Here is an 18,591-nt window from a genome sequence, read left to right on the forward strand (position 1 = left end):
ACACACACACACACACACACACACACACACACACACACACACACACACACACACACACAGAGTGAGTGAGTGAGAGTTCTGTCTCGTCCGTGAATATACCACTCGCATAACAACTTACACGCGCCTGTACAGGCCCGCACTAATGCCGGTTTCGCCGTTCAGGCTTAATGGTTCATTGGTTCTTCACAAGACATGGCAGACTGATTGATTCAGATACAAGCTGCCAGTGCAGATCTGGGTTACAATTTGTCTTCAACAACCCATACTTGTCTGAAGAGGTGAGCCTGACCACCCGATCCCGTTAGTCGCCTCTTACGACAAGCATAGTCGCCTTTTATGGCACGGTACTGGCAATACTGTCAGACCACAATCTCATTATAGGGGCGATTTGGGGTTTGGAACTCTGTCGGAATATGGAAACGTAAGGGAGAATTGGTTAAACAGCACGTGTCAGGCTAAAGTGGGAGGAAAATCTGGAGTGATTCAAACCATTTACGTTAACACCTTCAAAACCCCAAGAACACTGGAATTCGCATTACAGAAAAATCATAAATATACATCTTCATTGCTTTACAGAGTGTGACTTAGTGGTGGAAGGGAATGACACGAGTTTTCAGGGAATTAGGGCATGGTGGGTAGCCTAGTGGTTAAAGCATTTGCTCGTCCCTCTAAAGATCAGACTTCGATTTCCCACAAGGGTACATTGTGTGAAGTATATTTGCGGTGTCCCCCGCCGTGTTATTGCTGGAATATTGCTAAAGGTGGTGTAAAAAAACCTTCACTCACTCGCTCGGGAGCACTAGGCAGACTCAGTTATTTGGATAGTATGATCGTCATTATATCGATCTCTGTCTTGCCCACATTTGAATATTACTAAAGAAATTAAGAAATAATATAAACGTACAGATTTACAGATGGATCCAAGGATGGCGCGGTTGCATGTGTCACGGTCTTTGGATCCAGAACAATATCTTTTCGATTACTCGATAAAACAACAGTTCAATCTCTCTATCTATCTCTACAGCTGAAACAACTTCACAGTCTTAAAACATCAATAAATACCATGAACATAAACAATACATTATTTTTTTACTCTGTTTCGTGCCGTCAGGCTATTAACATTTGCCTTCTCAACATCCACTTTTAATAGAAATTATTGAATTACGAAACGATCCTGCAACTGGGCAATACGACATCGTCTTCTCTTCGTTACCCGGTCATGTTGGAATTTCAGGTAATGTGGCTGCTATGGCAGCATTGAAAAATCTGGGACTCAACTTCTAATTCCATATTATTCCAGATTTTTCATGTCAAAATAAAACATCGCCACTATCAAAGGTTTACACCCATTTCATCACTTGGTTGTGCTCTGATTTCCTACCCCATGTTTAATAATCACTCACGTGATATATGTTTTACACACACACACACACACACACACACACAACCCTCCCCCCGCCCCCACACCCCATCCCCCACCCCAACCGTTTCTTCACTCGCTTGAACCGGAAGCTGAAAGAGGGAATGGAGGCGAAGAACAGTCTGACATACCACGAGTTGCCCTTAAAATGTTGTATAAAATATATTCCACTTGAGCAATTGTTCAACATGGAGTTGGAAATGTGAATGCACCACTCAGTGAAGAAATGGGTATATACCTTTGATGGTGGCGATGTTTTATTTTCACATGAAAAATATTTTTCGAACCGAAGCAAGGAAAGTACGTTTCCAACCTTTGCTCGCTTCGCTCGCTTATAAGAAGACCGGACATTTTCTCTCTGCTGCGCAACCCATTTGCGCAAAAGTTTGCCTGTGCCCCACTACAGTCCTCGCGTAAGATGAGGACGCGGGTGCCAAGTATCGAGACTGAGATTAATATTGTGAACTGCGTGAGAAAAACTGTCAATTTACTGCACCTAAACAAAGGGACAGGGTTCAAAGCACGAGCTTGATCGTGAACCTAGGAAAGTTACATACTTTTGATATACCGTACAGTGTGACTAAATATTACTATATTGCGATCATAGAGAACAGAAATAAATTTTCTTTAGATGACCATTTGAAATATGTAGCAGATCTAACAATAATTATGATTAAGTTATCGGAGGAAAAAGCAAAGACCGACAATGGTGAGTGACTTCATGCAACAAACATTTTTTCTCAGCTCTGAATGGTCATGTACTGCAATATAAACGTTCATGTTTTAAAATCTTGTCGAATGATTGCATAACTATAATTGTTAGTGACTGTAAATAGCGAAAAATCTTGTTACCCGAAGGAGATACTGAAGACCACACAGTTCAAGGTTTTGGGGGTTTCTTTTATCACCTAAAGTATTTAAATCGTAGAAAGTTTCTAGTTGCCTTGAGCAAGCACAATAGGTGCATAGATATGTGCGCTATATAAATATCCTGTAACAACAGTTTTAATTTATGGATAAAATGCTAAAGATTCGCCAACAGCTCAGAGGCGTGTATTAATCCAGCTAGAGACCAGGCAGGGAGCAAAAGCAACGGAAGTTCCAATGGTCCCGAGCGTGGCGATCTACCTTTAGTTGCTGGCGATCTATAACCTGAATGTTTATGGTGTTTGGAAATGTTTTAGCATTTTACACTGAATTCAAACTAGTTTTATAAATGTGTGATAATCTAGTCGTTATACTGTCCTCCGCTGACAGTTTATAAAGAAATATATAATAGTCTTTATATTTATTCTTAGTATACACTTTCTTTGGTCGTCACGATGTCGCTGAAACATTGTCGATGTGACGTAAAATTGTAACTCACTCACTCTCTTGTATATTTTGTTTCCTGAAGTTTGTGATGCATTTCACGTTTTGCGGGGATTGTATTAAGATGAAAGAAGTCAAACAAAAAGGGAATCGAGAGGCTGAACCATGGCAAACCAAATTCACTTGAGGTTGACAGAAAATGTGTAGAAAAATGAAGCATAAAAACAGATGCCTTTGTACATAGGCGGGTCCAGATGGAGGATGCAGCAACTGGTGTCTCGCCACGACACCTTGGTACCAAATGATAAAAATTCATCATTTCCATATTGAGCTTATATGCTGTATGAAATGCAACGAAAACGAACTAGCGCGTATTTATGAGTGATTAAAACCGTTGTTAAAATTTACGTAAATATTTATCACATTTTACCGCAACTAAATGATTACAATTTACGTGAATTTTCATTACAATTTGCGCATTCAGTCAACGTCAAATTTTATTACATTTCGCGTTTATATTACAATTTACGTCAAGGTTTATTACAATTGACCGCAAGTATTACAATTTACGATTTATTGCAATGAACGTCAAGGGTTACTACAATTTCCTGCAAGTATTCCAATGTACGCCAAGGGTTATTACAATTTCCTGCAAGCATTCCAATGTACGTCAAGGGTTATTACAATTTCCTGCAAGCATTCCAATGTACGTCAAGGGTTATTACGTAACGTATTACAATTTACGTCGTAAGAGACCTGATCCCCAGCAAGGTGTGCTTGGGGTGGTCAGACTCGGTCATGGTAACCAGACGGGATGGACTCACTTCAACAACTGGTCTAGACAACCGTTGCAGCAGCAACAATCAACAATCGCAACAATAACGTTGACTGTTTGTTATTTACCTCGAAAAGTACAGGAGAAAGAGAACGTAGTCTATGGCTTAGGGATGAAACTCTGAGGACATATTCACTGTGTGTGTGTGAGAGAGAGAGAGAGAGGGGGGGAGAGAGGGAGAGAGGGTATGTGTGTGAGAAAAGAACAGCAGTGAAAATCCATCAAACATTTTTTCGGTACATAAAACCAGAGCCCATATAATAGAATCCACAGACCATATAATAGACCCTGATAGTCTCTGATGAAACCAGCGAGACTATATAGAGATCCCTGATAATACTGTAAAAGAAATATTCTTAAAGAGCTGCAGTTGAGCATAATTATGAGAGTTTGGTAATGCTGGTATTTTCAGTCGATACACTCGTGGTATCTCTTATCTCGTCTTGAATGTTACGGAAAAGGGCGAGTAGTGACGAATGGGCACTGCGGTGGAGCTTTGATCGTGGTTTCAGAGTTATCTCCCTTCACCAAGCAGACGTCAATATTTGTGCTGCAGTTTGTAGAATGGTTTGTGACTCAGAGTCCTTACATTCATCACATATTTCGGGTAAGAAATGTTTGCAAGTTTTCTATGTATATCGTGTGTAAGATGTTAAATGTAGTTTGCGTATCACATTTAGACATTTTGGATCATTTTGCATTTTAGAGATTTTCAGATCGGTACATTTTCTAAGACACTGACTCAGTCAGTGACTGACTATTAAAAACGAAACAGAATAATGTTCAATCAAAATGTGATAGGATAACGGAAATGTGCAAGCGTCCTTTTCCCTTGGCACTTCACTGCCGTATGGGGCTTAGGAGGTTTCCCCGCTTTCCCCGCTTTCCCACAACAATGTTGGATACCAATCCCAACCATGGCATTTGTGAAGTAGAGGCGCCAACAAACGTGTCTTCCATCTCTTCTCAGACTTCTGTTGAGGCCGCTAGGATGACTGCAAACAGGTATCACTTGCAGATAGTGCTTGTTGAGTAGACCCTGCTGATAGCTGAAGTCACATTTGAATTTGGATTTCAGAAAAAGACAAGTGATTCTTCTAAAGACGCCAAAGGTGAGCTTGAGGTGAAGGGAAATGGACAGAGGTAATGTTTACGTGCAGTCTATGCAGACACATGTTAGCTGAATCAGACATTGTTCTGTTGACAGACTGTTGAAGTTATTGCAAACATTGGCTATCTGAAAAGCATGCAGCTTAAAATAGTTAACAATGGGACAGTAAACGGGAAATTGTTATGTGAATAATTTTTAAAGTTTGTCGTGCAATGCTTTTTTACCCAGCTGGACACATTCACAGCTCTTATTAGAACAATATTAGTGTTAGAAAATCTGTCTTTGCATCATTGTTTGAGAACTACTGTATCCTTAAAGAATTATGATCATGTATTTTCAAACTTACAGTGCCATACCACAAAAAATGCACAGCAAATCAATTACTGAGCCAGTGGTTCTTTTTGCAAGCCCCCCTCCTCTTGAAGAGTTGTGTGCAATCTCAGTGACTCTAACCAGTGGGATAGTCATCTCTCAAGTGGCCTCTACTTGGCAACCACAGATAATAAAATGCAGGTGGGAGGAAATGTAGATTGTCCACAGAAAACAAATTATAATGACTTATCAGCAACATGATGCTATACAATTATAGTCACTTCTAGTGAGGTTGATCCCATGACTTATCAACCCTGGTCATGTGACATTCCCCAAAGCGAAGCTGAGTAGTGAATACCACTTGTCCAGGTTCGTTAAATCATTGGATCAACCAAACTGAAGTCAATAGCTGTTTCATTGTAAGACAAAAGTACTGAATATTTCTTCTTCTCTGACATGTGAGAGACGCACTATCAGCTGGAATAAGCTTTCAGCTTTCAGAGACAGTATTAGTTAATGAAAGCAATGACTGTAGCATTACAAATATCTCCAAAATATTGATTAATAATGGCAGACCTTCCCAACAGAACAGTAATCTGGTTGATAAAATACAGGTAAAAACTAAGGCAACCTTAATTACACATGGTAATGAATATTTTACTCTGAAAACTGTCATTTAACTGAAGCTATTAAGGCTAGTTCAACTTCATTCTCTTCCCACAGTGGTTACTTGTCATATCTTCCTACAAGTAACCTCTGTGGGAAGAGAATGGTTCAACTTGGTAGAACACTGAAATTGTAAGAGTTTTAATGTATTAATGTGTTAGACTAAGTGTTAGGAATTAAAGGGGTTCATGGGGTCTGTAGAGATTTCTACGACAGTTTTAGATGTCCGAATCTAAACAGGAGTAGCCACTATTGGTTGTAGCCAGCTAGTCCAGTATTTTGGGGTAAGACCCTCCAGAATTTCGCTTGTTTCAAACTAGCAGACAAACATTTTCTACCCACAGAGGTTACTCCTATCATATCTCCCTAATTAAACATTGGGAAATATGACAGGAGTAACATCTGGTGGGAAGAAAATGGCAGACAAGTAGCTATGTCTAATATTGCAAGTGATTTCATAATAATCCTTCCGTAATATTTCTAGATTGTTTCTGCATTTTGGGAAAGGTAAGAAAGATTATGAAAGGAGCCATGACATGTAGTTTTTTCTTAAATTTGTAATAATGATACTGATACCAATATGTCATTAACTGGTAATTATTGCTGTCTGTTTCAGAGAAATTATTTTCACAGAGCCAGATATTCTAGCAAGCCCTGCGTTTGACGTAGAAAATTGTTTCTATGTTGTACTGCAGGTATGTAGGCTTATTCATACTTGGAGTAACTTTAGTATTTCTATGATTATTTGATATTTTTATGTGAATACATTTTTAGTTTACTTGATAAAAACAAACTTTGTTTCTTAAAGAGTTCTCAATAAGCCAGGAAGGCTATATAGTCCCACACTCATACACATGATCTATGACAAGTCATCATTGCAATGTGCAGCTTATAGTCTGTTTTTCAGTGATCAGGTCAGAGTCACCTGCTCTTTGTTCCAAAATATAAAATAAGTTCTGATGCAGGTAGCGGGAAATGACAAGGACAGGGACCTGGAAACATAATACTTTCTTTTCTTGGTCTTTAAAGGTAGTTTTAAGCAAGAATCTCATGCTCAAAATTGTGCTTCTCAGATGTGAAATATTATACTTTGATGTCAAATTTAAAAACTATTATACTAGTACATGATTTTCATGTTAAACATGACTGTTTTCAACCCCTGTTTCCATATAACTTCTGTTTTTCAGCAATCCTTGTTTAAGACAGGAAGATTACAAAACAGATTTCAGAAGATAGGATTAGAGGTGATTTTTTTTTTTAACAATAGCTATAAACTAAGGCATAGTGTTAAAAATCAAACAGTTGTGATATCGGGAATTCAACCTTCACAGAAAGTATAATTCTAGAACTTTTGAGGGTTGAGTTCCATCTGGGATTACAAATCTGGATAGCTATTCTCAAAACGTTTGTAGCCCTACAAACCTATTAAGCCCATTCTGAAAAAATTGGCTACAATTTTGAGGGCTACAAACGTTTCGAGAATGAGGGCCCAGCAATCTAACCCACTCTGAGCCACAGAGGCTGAGGCTTTGCTGAGAAACTGTAATTGCAAATATGCATTACCTAGTTTTAAACTCTTTCATAAAAGTATTGTTTAATATGGATGACATTGTGACACACTGTGATAGTTGCAATGCAGTTATGGATGATTCCATCTGAGTTTATTTGCTGTTTGAAACCATAAGCAGAATGTATGTGGTAGCCCATGGACAGGTTAGATACCATTACTTAATCACCCAAAATAAAACTGACTTTTTAACCCCTGTTAATCCCTGCTTCATGTATATAAGTGTGTTCAGTATATAAGAACCTATACCAAAACTTTGAATCATAATGTAATAAAGAAGTTGTCATCCATAAATTATCATAATTTTCTTATCATTCATTATCTTTTTAAATGTCAAACAGATCAGGTTATTCATGGGTTAAATATGAAAAAGACACACAATTCACATTATAAAGGTAAATAGCTATATTAAACTGCAGGTGCATTTGAACAATGGTCTACACATGAGGATATATTATGACTGTAATTGAAAAAAAATTGTGTTCCTCCATTATAGACAAGCAAGCCCTACCATGCAACCCCTGCCCTTTACCAGTCCTGCCTCAGGTATACCATCATAGCCAAGATGGCCCCCACTTGGAACAAAGCTGGAGAGTGGATGGTGCAGGGTAAGGGAATCTATCTAACATCTCCATACCAGTTTAAGAAACAGGGGCATAGGTAGTATTAAAAAAGAAGGCTGGGCTTACACATGCAAAAAAACACTTGATACTATCTAAATATTTAGCATTGCAACTTATCAGGTTTACAGGAGAAAATTAGTTTGTATGTGCCTGAAAAAGAAACCTTTAAATTCAAAGGGTTTGTCATAAATACCTTGGTATTAATAGTGAAAAATTTAGGGTGTCTCCGTATGACCATGACTTAAGAGATTATGAACTATCTGACAAATCTGCCACCTGTGAAAAGGGAAAAACACAATGACATTTGAAGTGGTGAAAGGTAATATAGTACATTTGGAGGTGTGCTTTTTCCATATAGTACAGATTGGAGTACTTGTTAAGGTTGAATCCCATTTGGAATTTGAACCTGTACTCTGAAGAGTGAGGTACCTAATCAAGAACCTACTCAGACACCACCCTAAGTTTCCACAATGGAAATCTGAAAATCGGTAATCAGATCATGTACTTAGTGGAATTCACATCAGACACCAATAAATGAACGTGATTTGCTAGATTCAGCCTTCAAACATATGACAAAAACTGACTGAACCAGTGGTAACAATATGTGAAACAATGACTGATATACAGACAAGAACTGTGGATTTGTCTCTCCTTAACAGGGATTTGAATCTCAGAAAAAATATACATAAATAGCAGATTTTTATTGTTATGGTGCTATCATCTTACAGGTCGTGACTTTCTTACCCATACTGGATACGCAAATGCAGTGAGTAAGTATACTTATATTTACCTTAATGTTCACAAACAGCAATATATATGAAATAAACACAAAGACAAAGTCCTCAATATCCTTAACAACAGCAAAATACTCTTCATGTATATGTCTACTAGTTATGATTACAGTATGTCAGTGTTTTGGTGTGCATGTGGCAGAGTGAAAGGGAGAGTATTGTAAAGTTACAGTAGTGTGTGAATTTTATCTTTTGTGGTTTCCATGGCAACAAGTTCGACTGACTGAAATTAGTGGTTGTGCTCTTTTCCAGAGCAGAACTTTAAAACTGTTCACTATTTCTTCACCAAACTTTGCACATAGACAGGTGTGGTGGTGTACTGGTGCCTTTTGGTAGTTTTGGATTTCAGAATAAAATATGTTTTGCATTTCTATGGCCACAAGTTTGACTTTAGCAGGACTTGGTAGTAGTGTTCTTTTCCGGAGCAGAACTGTAAAACCTAACAATACTTTCCTTCCACACTGCCATATACACAACAAAACATTTTACACACTGTAATCATAACTAGTAGACATATTCCTAAAGAGTATTTTGCCATTGCGGGGAATATTGATGATCTTGTCTTCTTGTTTCATGTTATATCCAGTATTGATTTTTCCAGAAATGAATTTGACAGTGAACAGGGATGAATTATTTGTATCTCTTTTGGCCACTTCAATCAAGTTTCCACCTTTACAGGTAAGTGAACAGTGTGTGACTGTGTTATGCCTATTGCTCTTACATCTGTTCATTTTTATCCTGATTAAATGGTCCAATGTTTAACTTGGAGTCATCCCCAAACTTGAGTGCCAAGAGAAACACACCCATGATTCAGCCAAACTGTGCAAGTAAATAAGTTTCATTGTCCATTTAAATGCACAGCCCAGATGCAGTGTAAATCTTGAGGGACACGCAACTAGTGTAGCACCATTGTATTATGTGTATTTCTGAGATTAGTGGGTGAGTTCAGTTTTACGCTGCTTTCAGCAATATTCCAGAAATATCATGGCAGGAGGGAACCAGAAATGAGCTTCACACAATGTACCAAATTAACTCAGGTCATCAGCATGATGTGAGAACTATTTAACCACAAGGCTTCCCAACCGCCCTGATTATTGAGTTATTATGTTACCTGAATGATGAACACTCATTTGATCTAAGTTTAAGGTGTGCTGTAATAACATGCTCACATATAGATAACTGATTAGTCTTTCTTTCAACAGGTGATAGATCTTGATGTTGACCAGAACTTTCTGAATGCACTGCGGATGAATCAACTTGACTCAATAAAAGATATGTCTCTTTACAACTGCTGGTGTCATGTATTGCCAAGGTAGGTCATTAATATTCACTGTTAATGACATCATTATATGGTTGCTGTTTGATTGTCTATAAACTTAAATATGAAAATGAGTAAGCTGTAACCCATGGCTGTCATCCAGGATCCATCGGGATATGTCACTACACATTCATTTTGTGATGGCTTAATGTATTTGTAATGTAATTAAGTTAATGATATGTGTAAATCATGCCATGAATAACTAATGAATCAGCCTGTCATCTGTATTTGTACTACTATTCATTGATGATCATACTTTGGAAAATGTACGAAAACCATCCCATATGTTGTATATCATGAAGTGGAAATATGTATTAAAAAAGAAATGTAAACAAAAACTGTAGTAGAAAACCCATCCACTCACATGTACACAGCATCCAATGATATGGATGATGCATTATGTTGCAAGTGATCATAAAAGTGAAGTGAATGTATTAGTACCATGTAGGGAATGTGTCCACTGAAGTGTTTCTAACTCAGGCTTCATAGAACAATTTAGATGTATTCTTTCAGAAATGTACATGATTTTATGTAGTATCAAACACATTTCAAAACAGGAAAATTCCTAAAGATTAATTATGATCTTGATATAGTAATTTAGTCTAATTAAATAAACATGTGAGATTACTGTTCAAGTAAATAAGTTTCAGGGATGTTGATTTTGTATCAAAATGCTCAGAAAGTGTTGACAGATGGATCAAAGCTATTAAGTTGTTTACACTCGCCATTATTTTTGTTAGCACTGTTATGACAGTAATAAACATCAAGCAGGGGTTCAAAAATCCCACTGACCGACGCCGGGAACAGGTCAGTTTTCATTTCACGCAATCAAATAATGGTATCTTACATGTCCGTCGACTACTAGATAATTTCCAATTATGGTTTCAAACTGCAAATAAACATAGATTTCATTTCATGTCTGCTCATAATGTAGCTATTATATTTAGCAATAATAGTAATTTAGAGTTATTGTTCTTTGAAATTTATCACTCTTTGATAAATAGTCAAGTAGACATGAACATCAAACTATATGTTATAAGATCAGAGGAGGTGGAAAATTAGTCAGGACAAGTTACTTTCTTGAAGTCAGTTGCCCTGTGGCAAGTCGCTTTTAAAAAATTTTGAACCCCGGTCAAGGATGAAAGACTGAAAGTGAAATTATGTTTGACCAAACCTTAATCAATGTATAAAACTGCTTGTTGTAAGACCAGTGGTCTTTATCATAACCATAGTGAAAATAATAGAACCCCAAGGTTCCAATACTGCAGAAGTAAACCCTAAGTTTCCTCAAGATTTAGGAGAAAATATTAAAACCGCAAACAGGGATTTATCTGGATCTACACAGCGACTCATGTTGTTCCAGAGTCTGCTTCATATAATGCCAGTAAACTTCCCTAGATGGAACTTAGAAACATCCACACATGGACAAACTGATACTTCACTTTGAAACCTAAATATGCAGACATAATTCCATGAGCAAACCTCATCGACCCAAGGAACCTACTTATGTTTTCTCCTCATTTCTTAGTGACTACATTGTCTCTGAAACATTCCTAATTATGCAATACATATTTACATTGAAGCATGAAGAGAGGGCGTATCTGTAGTGTCAGTCGAAATGTGCCAGATGACGGGCCTTTCAAGTCTTATAGAGATCTGAAGAGACACTGGAAGAATACTGTAGGTGTACATTATGCTCTGTGCAAATTCTCAAGGTTGGCTGAAGTCTGTTGCATGTATTCAAGATTCAGATTGTTTGGGTTTCATCTTTTTAAGAATTGATTTGAAATATATTGGTTGCTCAAAAAGTACAGTTTTTTTTTTTTATTTTCACTTACTTGTCAGTGGCATTTTGCTAGTTACCATCCTTTAAAGTACAATATGTAATTGACAGAATTTAGTTTAACATAACTTTTAACAGTATTCATATATCACAAAATGTCAAGAGAACCTGAAGTGAATTCAGATCTTAGACGAGGAAGTGCAGTCGTACAGTCAAAACATGGCTCCAAGGCTAAACCAAATATCATAACCTGTTTGACAGATTTTTTATCCTGCAATTTCAATATGAGTAAAATGATATGAAAATGAAGCAATAAAAGAAACAAAACTGAGAACTGCATTGCGGTGTTGAAATCTCTCAATTGATGACTGGTTGATTAACAATTATGAGCAGCCATACAAACAATTTTCCTGTTCACATTGTTATTGTGGAATTATAACATGGCTCTCGGTTGTGGTTTGTTTATTTAAAAACTGGGAAAATTTGCTTTTGCAAATTTCACGTCTAATGTGAAATGATGCAAATTGCTGCTTAAAAGTGATGACTAATATATCATGAGCACTAACTCCTCAGAATCTTATAGAAATACAGTAGAACACGGATATAACAAACTCCAAGGGATTTAGTTCGCTATATCCGTTGTTCGTTATTCACGTTTGACCGCCATATTGGCTTATAGAGATGAAGAGACACATATATACATGAGCTACATATTTTTATTCTTGTACAGTGACATTAAAATTCTGATTTCATTGTTCAAATACATTATCTAGAACATGTTTAACAATCACAACAATTTCAACAATATAACACTTAACTGCGTCAGCATTAAAAAAACATGCTGCCAGTATCGAGTAGAGATTCTTAATAATGGAACTGAGTGTTGATTTGGGAATGCCAAAGTCGAGAGCGATGTTTGTCTTCGATCTTACTACAGCCTGGATTATCTGAAGCTTTGTGTCAAAGGTGATAGCTTTACGTTTGCCTGCCATAGCGATGAGAGCGAACTGAAGATCCGTGTATCAGTCAAGCTTTTAAACACGATGTGTTTCTTTCGTTAATTAATTAATGACTATCAAACAATGTTGATTCACCGCCAACGAGGTTAAACAATGTTGATTCACCGCCAACGAGGTTAAACAATGTTGATTCACTGCCCACAAGGTTGGTGTATACCGCTAAGTTGCTGAGTTGACACTGAGCTGACACTGAGTGAGTTCGCTACTCACGTCGTTAATTGGGCTTGGGGTCAGGAAATCAGTTCGCTATAACCGTTAATTCGCTACTCACGAGTTCGTTATTCACGTATAATTTTAATGATATTATAAAGGGACCATTGACGGGACTTTTAAATTAGTTCGCTATATCCGTTTGTTCGCTATATCCGTGTTCGCTATATCCATGTTCTACTGTATTCAGTTATACTTTGAAGTAAGAGGAGTTGAGTCTTCTAAGCATTAAGACATTTTCAAACCTTTTCCACTTCTAAGATACGTTCCTTCATCAAGTGTTGCAAACATTAAAACAACAGTCCCTAAATCATTTGTTTCGATTATGAGAAAATGTAGTGCTTGATTGTTTGGTCACTGCATCCAATCTTTGATTATTTCAATGAGTTGAAACACCACTACTGTAGCATTGTGACTATTACCACATGTTGTTTTGTGTATCATACACAAACACCATTTGGAGCATTCAGCTGTTTTTAGTTTCTGTAACTCCTGAATTATGTAAAATGTATTTGCAGATGTCAGTCAGTACTGCAAACTCCCCTATTTTCAGTATGGATACCGACTACCAGACACAGAAGAGGACATGATATTCTATCAGATCTCATTCAGACAGAATGGAGGGAAACTTTTCACATATCCTTCTATTTATTAGTTAGGTATGGTTTTATGTGCTCACTCACTCAGTCACTCTGAAACGTACTTCTAAAGAAATAATGATGTCAAATGTCAAACATGCTGACCCTTAACAATCATCACTTACCCCAGTGTATGTCTGAGAGCGGCAGATATGCAGCAAATCCCTCGAATTGACCCCAAGCCGATTCTCATCGCCTTCATTCAAGACTTGCACAACAAGCTGCCTTCAGTGTGTGACCATCCTCTGAAGTTCCTCCCTAAAGTCAGATACACCACTCCAGATCTCTGTGACAGTAGCCAGGTATTATTCAACAATACTGAAACAGTTTTCATTCTTTGTTTACTCCATTTGGAATTCAAAGGTTTCTCTGGTCCTCAGTAACCTATGCTGGCTCCAATAATTAATTAACATGAAGCTGAGTTACCCTGTTGTTTCTGGAGCTTGGCTGATTGTGTACAATACTGACCTGATGGATAGTTGTTCATGTTCACGTTTTCTGTCACTGTCTTGCCTGGTCAACATTAATTATAGACTGCCATTATATTAGCTAGAATATTGCTGACTGGAGCTGTAAAGAACAAATCGATAAGTCTGTACTGATCAGTTCGGTCTGACCATAGCAGAGGTTTGTTTTCAAGTACCAATCTGTAGAGAAATTATCTGAAAATAATTGCTGGATTGCTTTTAAAATCTTTACACTTATATATGTGTGTGAAAGCAACATATATAAAATGAAGTGATGCATTTGAATATCATAGACAAATCATCTAATTGCCAAACATATTTTGTACATCAGGCACAAAAAGAGCCGCAGACAAATTACACAACTGTATGAACCATCATTTTTGCCAGTTGTTGCCACACTCTCAGTGTTTTAGATGAACCACTATAGGTGATAAATATCTGACTGTTCATCATGTAATTATTCAATCCTTTCCTTTCAATTTAACTAATCATATGCCTAGCAGACTAATAACCTTGCTGGACCGTCCAAATGAACTTGTTAATTTATCTAATGTTTTGGCTTTCTCAAAGAAGATGTCTCAGTATTTTGACTAATGTAGCGCCAATATATATACATAGAGCATCGTGGCACTATGATAACTTAACTCATGAAGAGCCATGTTTAAAATGATCTTCAGGAACCCATGCTTGTTGTAAGGAGCGAACAATAGGATGAGGTGGTTAGGCTGTTGACAGGTCATCATTTCCCAACAGCAGATATTGATGCTCATGATGTTGATCATTGGATTGTCTCAACTCCAGTATTTACAGACCGCCGGCATATTGCAAGACATTTGCTGAGTGTCGTGTAAAACTAAAGTCACATACTCACTATGGTGCTTGTGGAAAAAGACACTGAAATAGTATCTACAACGTGGCAAAATACATGATCATTTCTCCACATGGCATCTTGTTTCAGGTCCAAGATGGTGTTCATCCAAACCTGTCCAACAAGAACCCTCACCCTTCGTCTGTCCCTCTCCGCAGCAGTAAGGACCTATCACACATGTATGTTCATAGACCTTATGCCCTGATCAGTGGACAAGCAAACATTCAGTCTTCTTCAGCCAAGGGAGCTCCATGTCCTAATACATTCCCACAGGTCACACCAAGAGATAACATACATTCTTCATCTGCTTCAAGTGAAAGAACAACCTATGATACCAGCAAGCCTGGTAGTTCAATGGCTTCAGTGCTAGCAAACCATGTAGCCACCACTCACTGCATAAATGACTCCATGAGAAATCCACAACAGCCATTATTTCCTGATCGGTGCCCACCAACTGAAAACATTTCAAATGGTGATTCATACCTTGCAACACAGAAAGCCTCCAGCAGTTCAAATAAAATTGTTCCAGTTTTCAGACCAAAGGCTTTTAAAAGTTCAAATGTTTACAAGGAAGCTGCTACACATAGACAAGTGCCCAGGTTCAAACCAAAAACGAGGCCAGGTTCCTCAAACTGCCAAATATCACATAGTGATACAATACAGGCAGCTGTTGATAAACATGGGTCAGATATTGTCTTTTGTAAACACATCACCTCGAAGTCTGCTGGAAGCATCACACCCTCATTTGCAAGAACATTGTCAGCAACTTCACAGACAACTGAATCCTCTCCCACTAAACCAAATGCAACCCAGCAAAGACCAAAGAAAAATCTGAGCCAAATACAACCTCAGCAAACTCAAAAGTTTGAACCTACAACCCCCAATGCTCCACTTGCCAGGCAAGGTTTAACACCAGTCAATCAAGCTTATACTGTGCAGTCAAACAGCGTGACCAACTCTACAGATTTGGTGCAGGTTGTCAACAATCATGGCAGCATTCAAAATGCTGAATGTCTCAAGAGGAAGGCCAGTATTGTAAGTTTGAAATGTTGGACTGTTAGGTTGAAACCATTGATCAGTGCCCCTTTGAAGTAGTCCATACACAGAAAGAATACACAGGATACACACTGGATGAATAGACTACGCATTAACACTTTTAGAACCTGTCATTAATGCCATTTTCATTAGATTTTAGTGTTATCATATGGACTATTTTCAGCTGAGCTTAGTACATGGTGACATACTAGACCAAACATTTGTATACTGGACTAGGCCCTCGGACAAGTGTCTTAAGTCAGTCTTGATATTATTGATGTGATGTCATGTCATATCATGTCATGTGGATCAGATTAAGATACAGCTCATGTTTGACTAGGACTTGCTTGTTGACTCTATGTCTATTTCTAAATTTTAATCATGGAGTTGGATCTATAATAGGAAGAAGTTGAGAGTTCCATGAAGAAACCACGAGCCAAAGCCCAGGTACAGAATGTGGATGTGGAGATGCTGGCCAGAGCTAACCAGGTACTGTTGGTCAAGACACAAGTTTTCAGAACACTCTATCTCTACCTGTATATGCTTTTTCAACAAGGTTAGACAGCTTTATATAATACCAAAATTTGAAATGCATAGTCATAAAACCCAGAACCTGTCATAACTTAAGTTATCAACAGCAAATCTAAGAACTATTTTGTAAACCTATCAATGTAATTTCATCCAGCAGGTTTTTAACAAGCAGTTTTTCTAAATAGCTGTTTGATAAAGTAGTGTGCTAATTTACAGACTATGCTCAGAATTACTGTAGTCACATCAAATGGGGCTAAAGAGTTATAACTGACACATTCAGCCTTGTCCTTAAACACTTAATGTCATAAGTCTGTGAGGTATGTAGAAGTAGCCTGATCGTTAAAGCTTTTGCTCTTCATGTCCAATTTCTATTTCCTAAAAAGGATTTAAAAAGTATGAAACCCATTTTTGATGTCTCTCACTTTCATATTACTCACATATCGCTAAAATAATCTTAAATCAAACTCATTTCTTTCCAAATTTGATAAAAATTAATACACGAACTGATTAATCATTCAGTAGCACAGAAGCATAAAGCTCTCAGAACATTTCCATTTTGACTGATAAGACTTCTATCGTGTATTTGTATGTATTAATTACCTGTAATAATGATATGTTTTAGCTGAACAAAGTCAATAGCGTCACCCTATTGACCTGGCTTAAAATGAAAGGAGTCCCATGCAAGACAAAAGACAAGAAATCTGATCTCATCGACCATGTGAATCACATCATTCAACTTCAGAAGACAGAAGAATAATATATCAGGAAAGGAGTGAGTGAGTGAGTGAGTTTAGTTTTACGCCGCACTCAGCAATATTACAGCTATATGGCGGCGGTCTGTAAATAATCGAGTCTGGACCAGACAATCCAGTGATCAGCAACATGAGCATCGATCTGCGCAATTGGGAACCGATGACATGTGCCAACCAAGTCAGCGAGCCTGACCACCCGATCCCGTTAGTCGCCTCTTACGACAAGCATAGTCACCTTTTATGGCAAGCATGGGTTGCTGAAGGCCTATTCTACCCCGGGACCTTCACGGAGCATCAGGAAAGGATGTATAATGAGATACATAGCTTGTTCACAGTAGCCAGATTTGAAAAGGACAGGTATCTCTTATCAAATTATACATTCAGTATGGAATGAATAGAAGCTTATGACATAAAAATTCATCAAAGCAGCACATAATCTTATTGATTTAGTTTCTACAGCCAAAATAAAGCACATGTTTTATGTGATGAAGTAATCTTGTAGACATTCTGCTAAACTAAAATGCAAAAGTGGTTTTCAGATTTTTATTATATATTTTATAGTTGTGACAGACAAATGAAAATCGTTCCTTAGTCTAACAATTCATAGAGAAAGTTCATTTTTTGTTGGTTGTGCTTACCTGCATACCACCACCACCACCACGATGTTGCTGGACTGTTGCTAAAAGTGGCTTAAATCAAAACTTATTCACTCACTTTTGCATTTCCCCCACATTAATTATGCATTATTCTACCTACACAAGTCAGTCCTATTGATTGCAGGCATGAGAAATTCATGTTTGGTATTCATTTTGTACAAATACCAGCAAAACAGTGATATTTCCAATTTTCCTTCTTTCACCATTCTTTCCTTGCAGATATACATATCTTTTTAAACAGACATTCATGCTATAAATAATCACTCTACAGTTAATGTCTGTAGATGCCTTAATAGTTTTGTTAAAGTGATTTACGAAAAAACATAAGACGTCTTCCTTAACTTTGAGATGAAAATCAAACATGTAGTTTTATTTTGGCCCACAGTGTGAAATTTTATGTAACATATATCATTTATCAGATTGCAAGTCTGAAAGCAGTTTTGATTCTTGAAATGTCCAAGCAAGTTGACAGACATATACGCAGCACTGAATGCAAACTGCTAATTGATGTATTCATACTCTTGGAAATCTCAATGTTTTCTTTATTGTGTAATGTTGCACTCGGCAATAATCCGGCTGTGTGATGTAAGTTGTCTATAATAACTTCTGAACCAGACAATACAGTTATTGACAGCAAGAGCATCAACCTGACCATCCAATTGCATCAGTCACCTCCTA

The 18,591-nt window shown here is 37.4% G+C and overlaps 1 protein-coding gene across 1 annotated transcript; it reads left to right on the top strand.

Annotated features, from left to right (window-relative positions):
• Nucleotides 1–4,072: 4,072 nt before the first annotated feature.
• On the top strand, nt 4,073–18,484 carry LOC137258952 (uncharacterized protein C18orf63-like). The gene is made up of 15 exons (XM_067796648.1): nt 4,073–4,173; nt 4,645–4,678; nt 5,026–5,190; nt 6,272–6,350; nt 6,843–6,899; nt 7,719–7,830; nt 8,574–8,615; nt 9,238–9,314; nt 9,839–9,948; nt 11,538–11,634; nt 13,520–13,602; nt 13,726–13,906; nt 15,030–15,974; nt 16,377–16,463; nt 17,128–18,484. The coding sequence occupies exons 3-15, from the start codon at nt 5,042–5,044 to the stop codon at nt 17,260–17,262; spliced, it is 2,154 nt and encodes a 717-aa protein (XP_067652749.1). The 5' UTR covers nt 4,073–4,173; nt 4,645–4,678; nt 5,026–5,041; the 3' UTR covers nt 17,263–18,484.
• Nucleotides 18,485–18,591: the final 107 nt, after the last annotated feature.

This window comes from Haliotis asinina, chromosome 12, assembly GCF_037392515.1.
Source record: "Haliotis asinina isolate JCU_RB_2024 chromosome 12, JCU_Hal_asi_v2, whole genome shotgun sequence".
NCBI lineage: Eukaryota > Metazoa > Mollusca > Gastropoda > Lepetellida > Haliotidae > Haliotis > Haliotis asinina.

Excerpts from the sequence above, each read along its gene's own strand:
- LOC137258952 (XM_067796648.1), top strand. The coding sequence starts at position 5,042 with ATGCACAGCAAATCAATTACTGAGCCAGTGGTTCTTTTTGCAAGCCCC. Across the intron at positions 9,949-11,537 it reads TGGTGTCATGTATTGCCAAG|CATGAAGAGAGGGCGTATCT; the intron begins GTAGGTCATTAA and ends TTTACATTGAAG. Across the intron at positions 11,635-13,519 it reads AGAGACACTGGAAGAATACT|TATGGATACCGACTACCAGA; the intron begins GTAGGTGTACAT and ends CCCTATTTTCAG.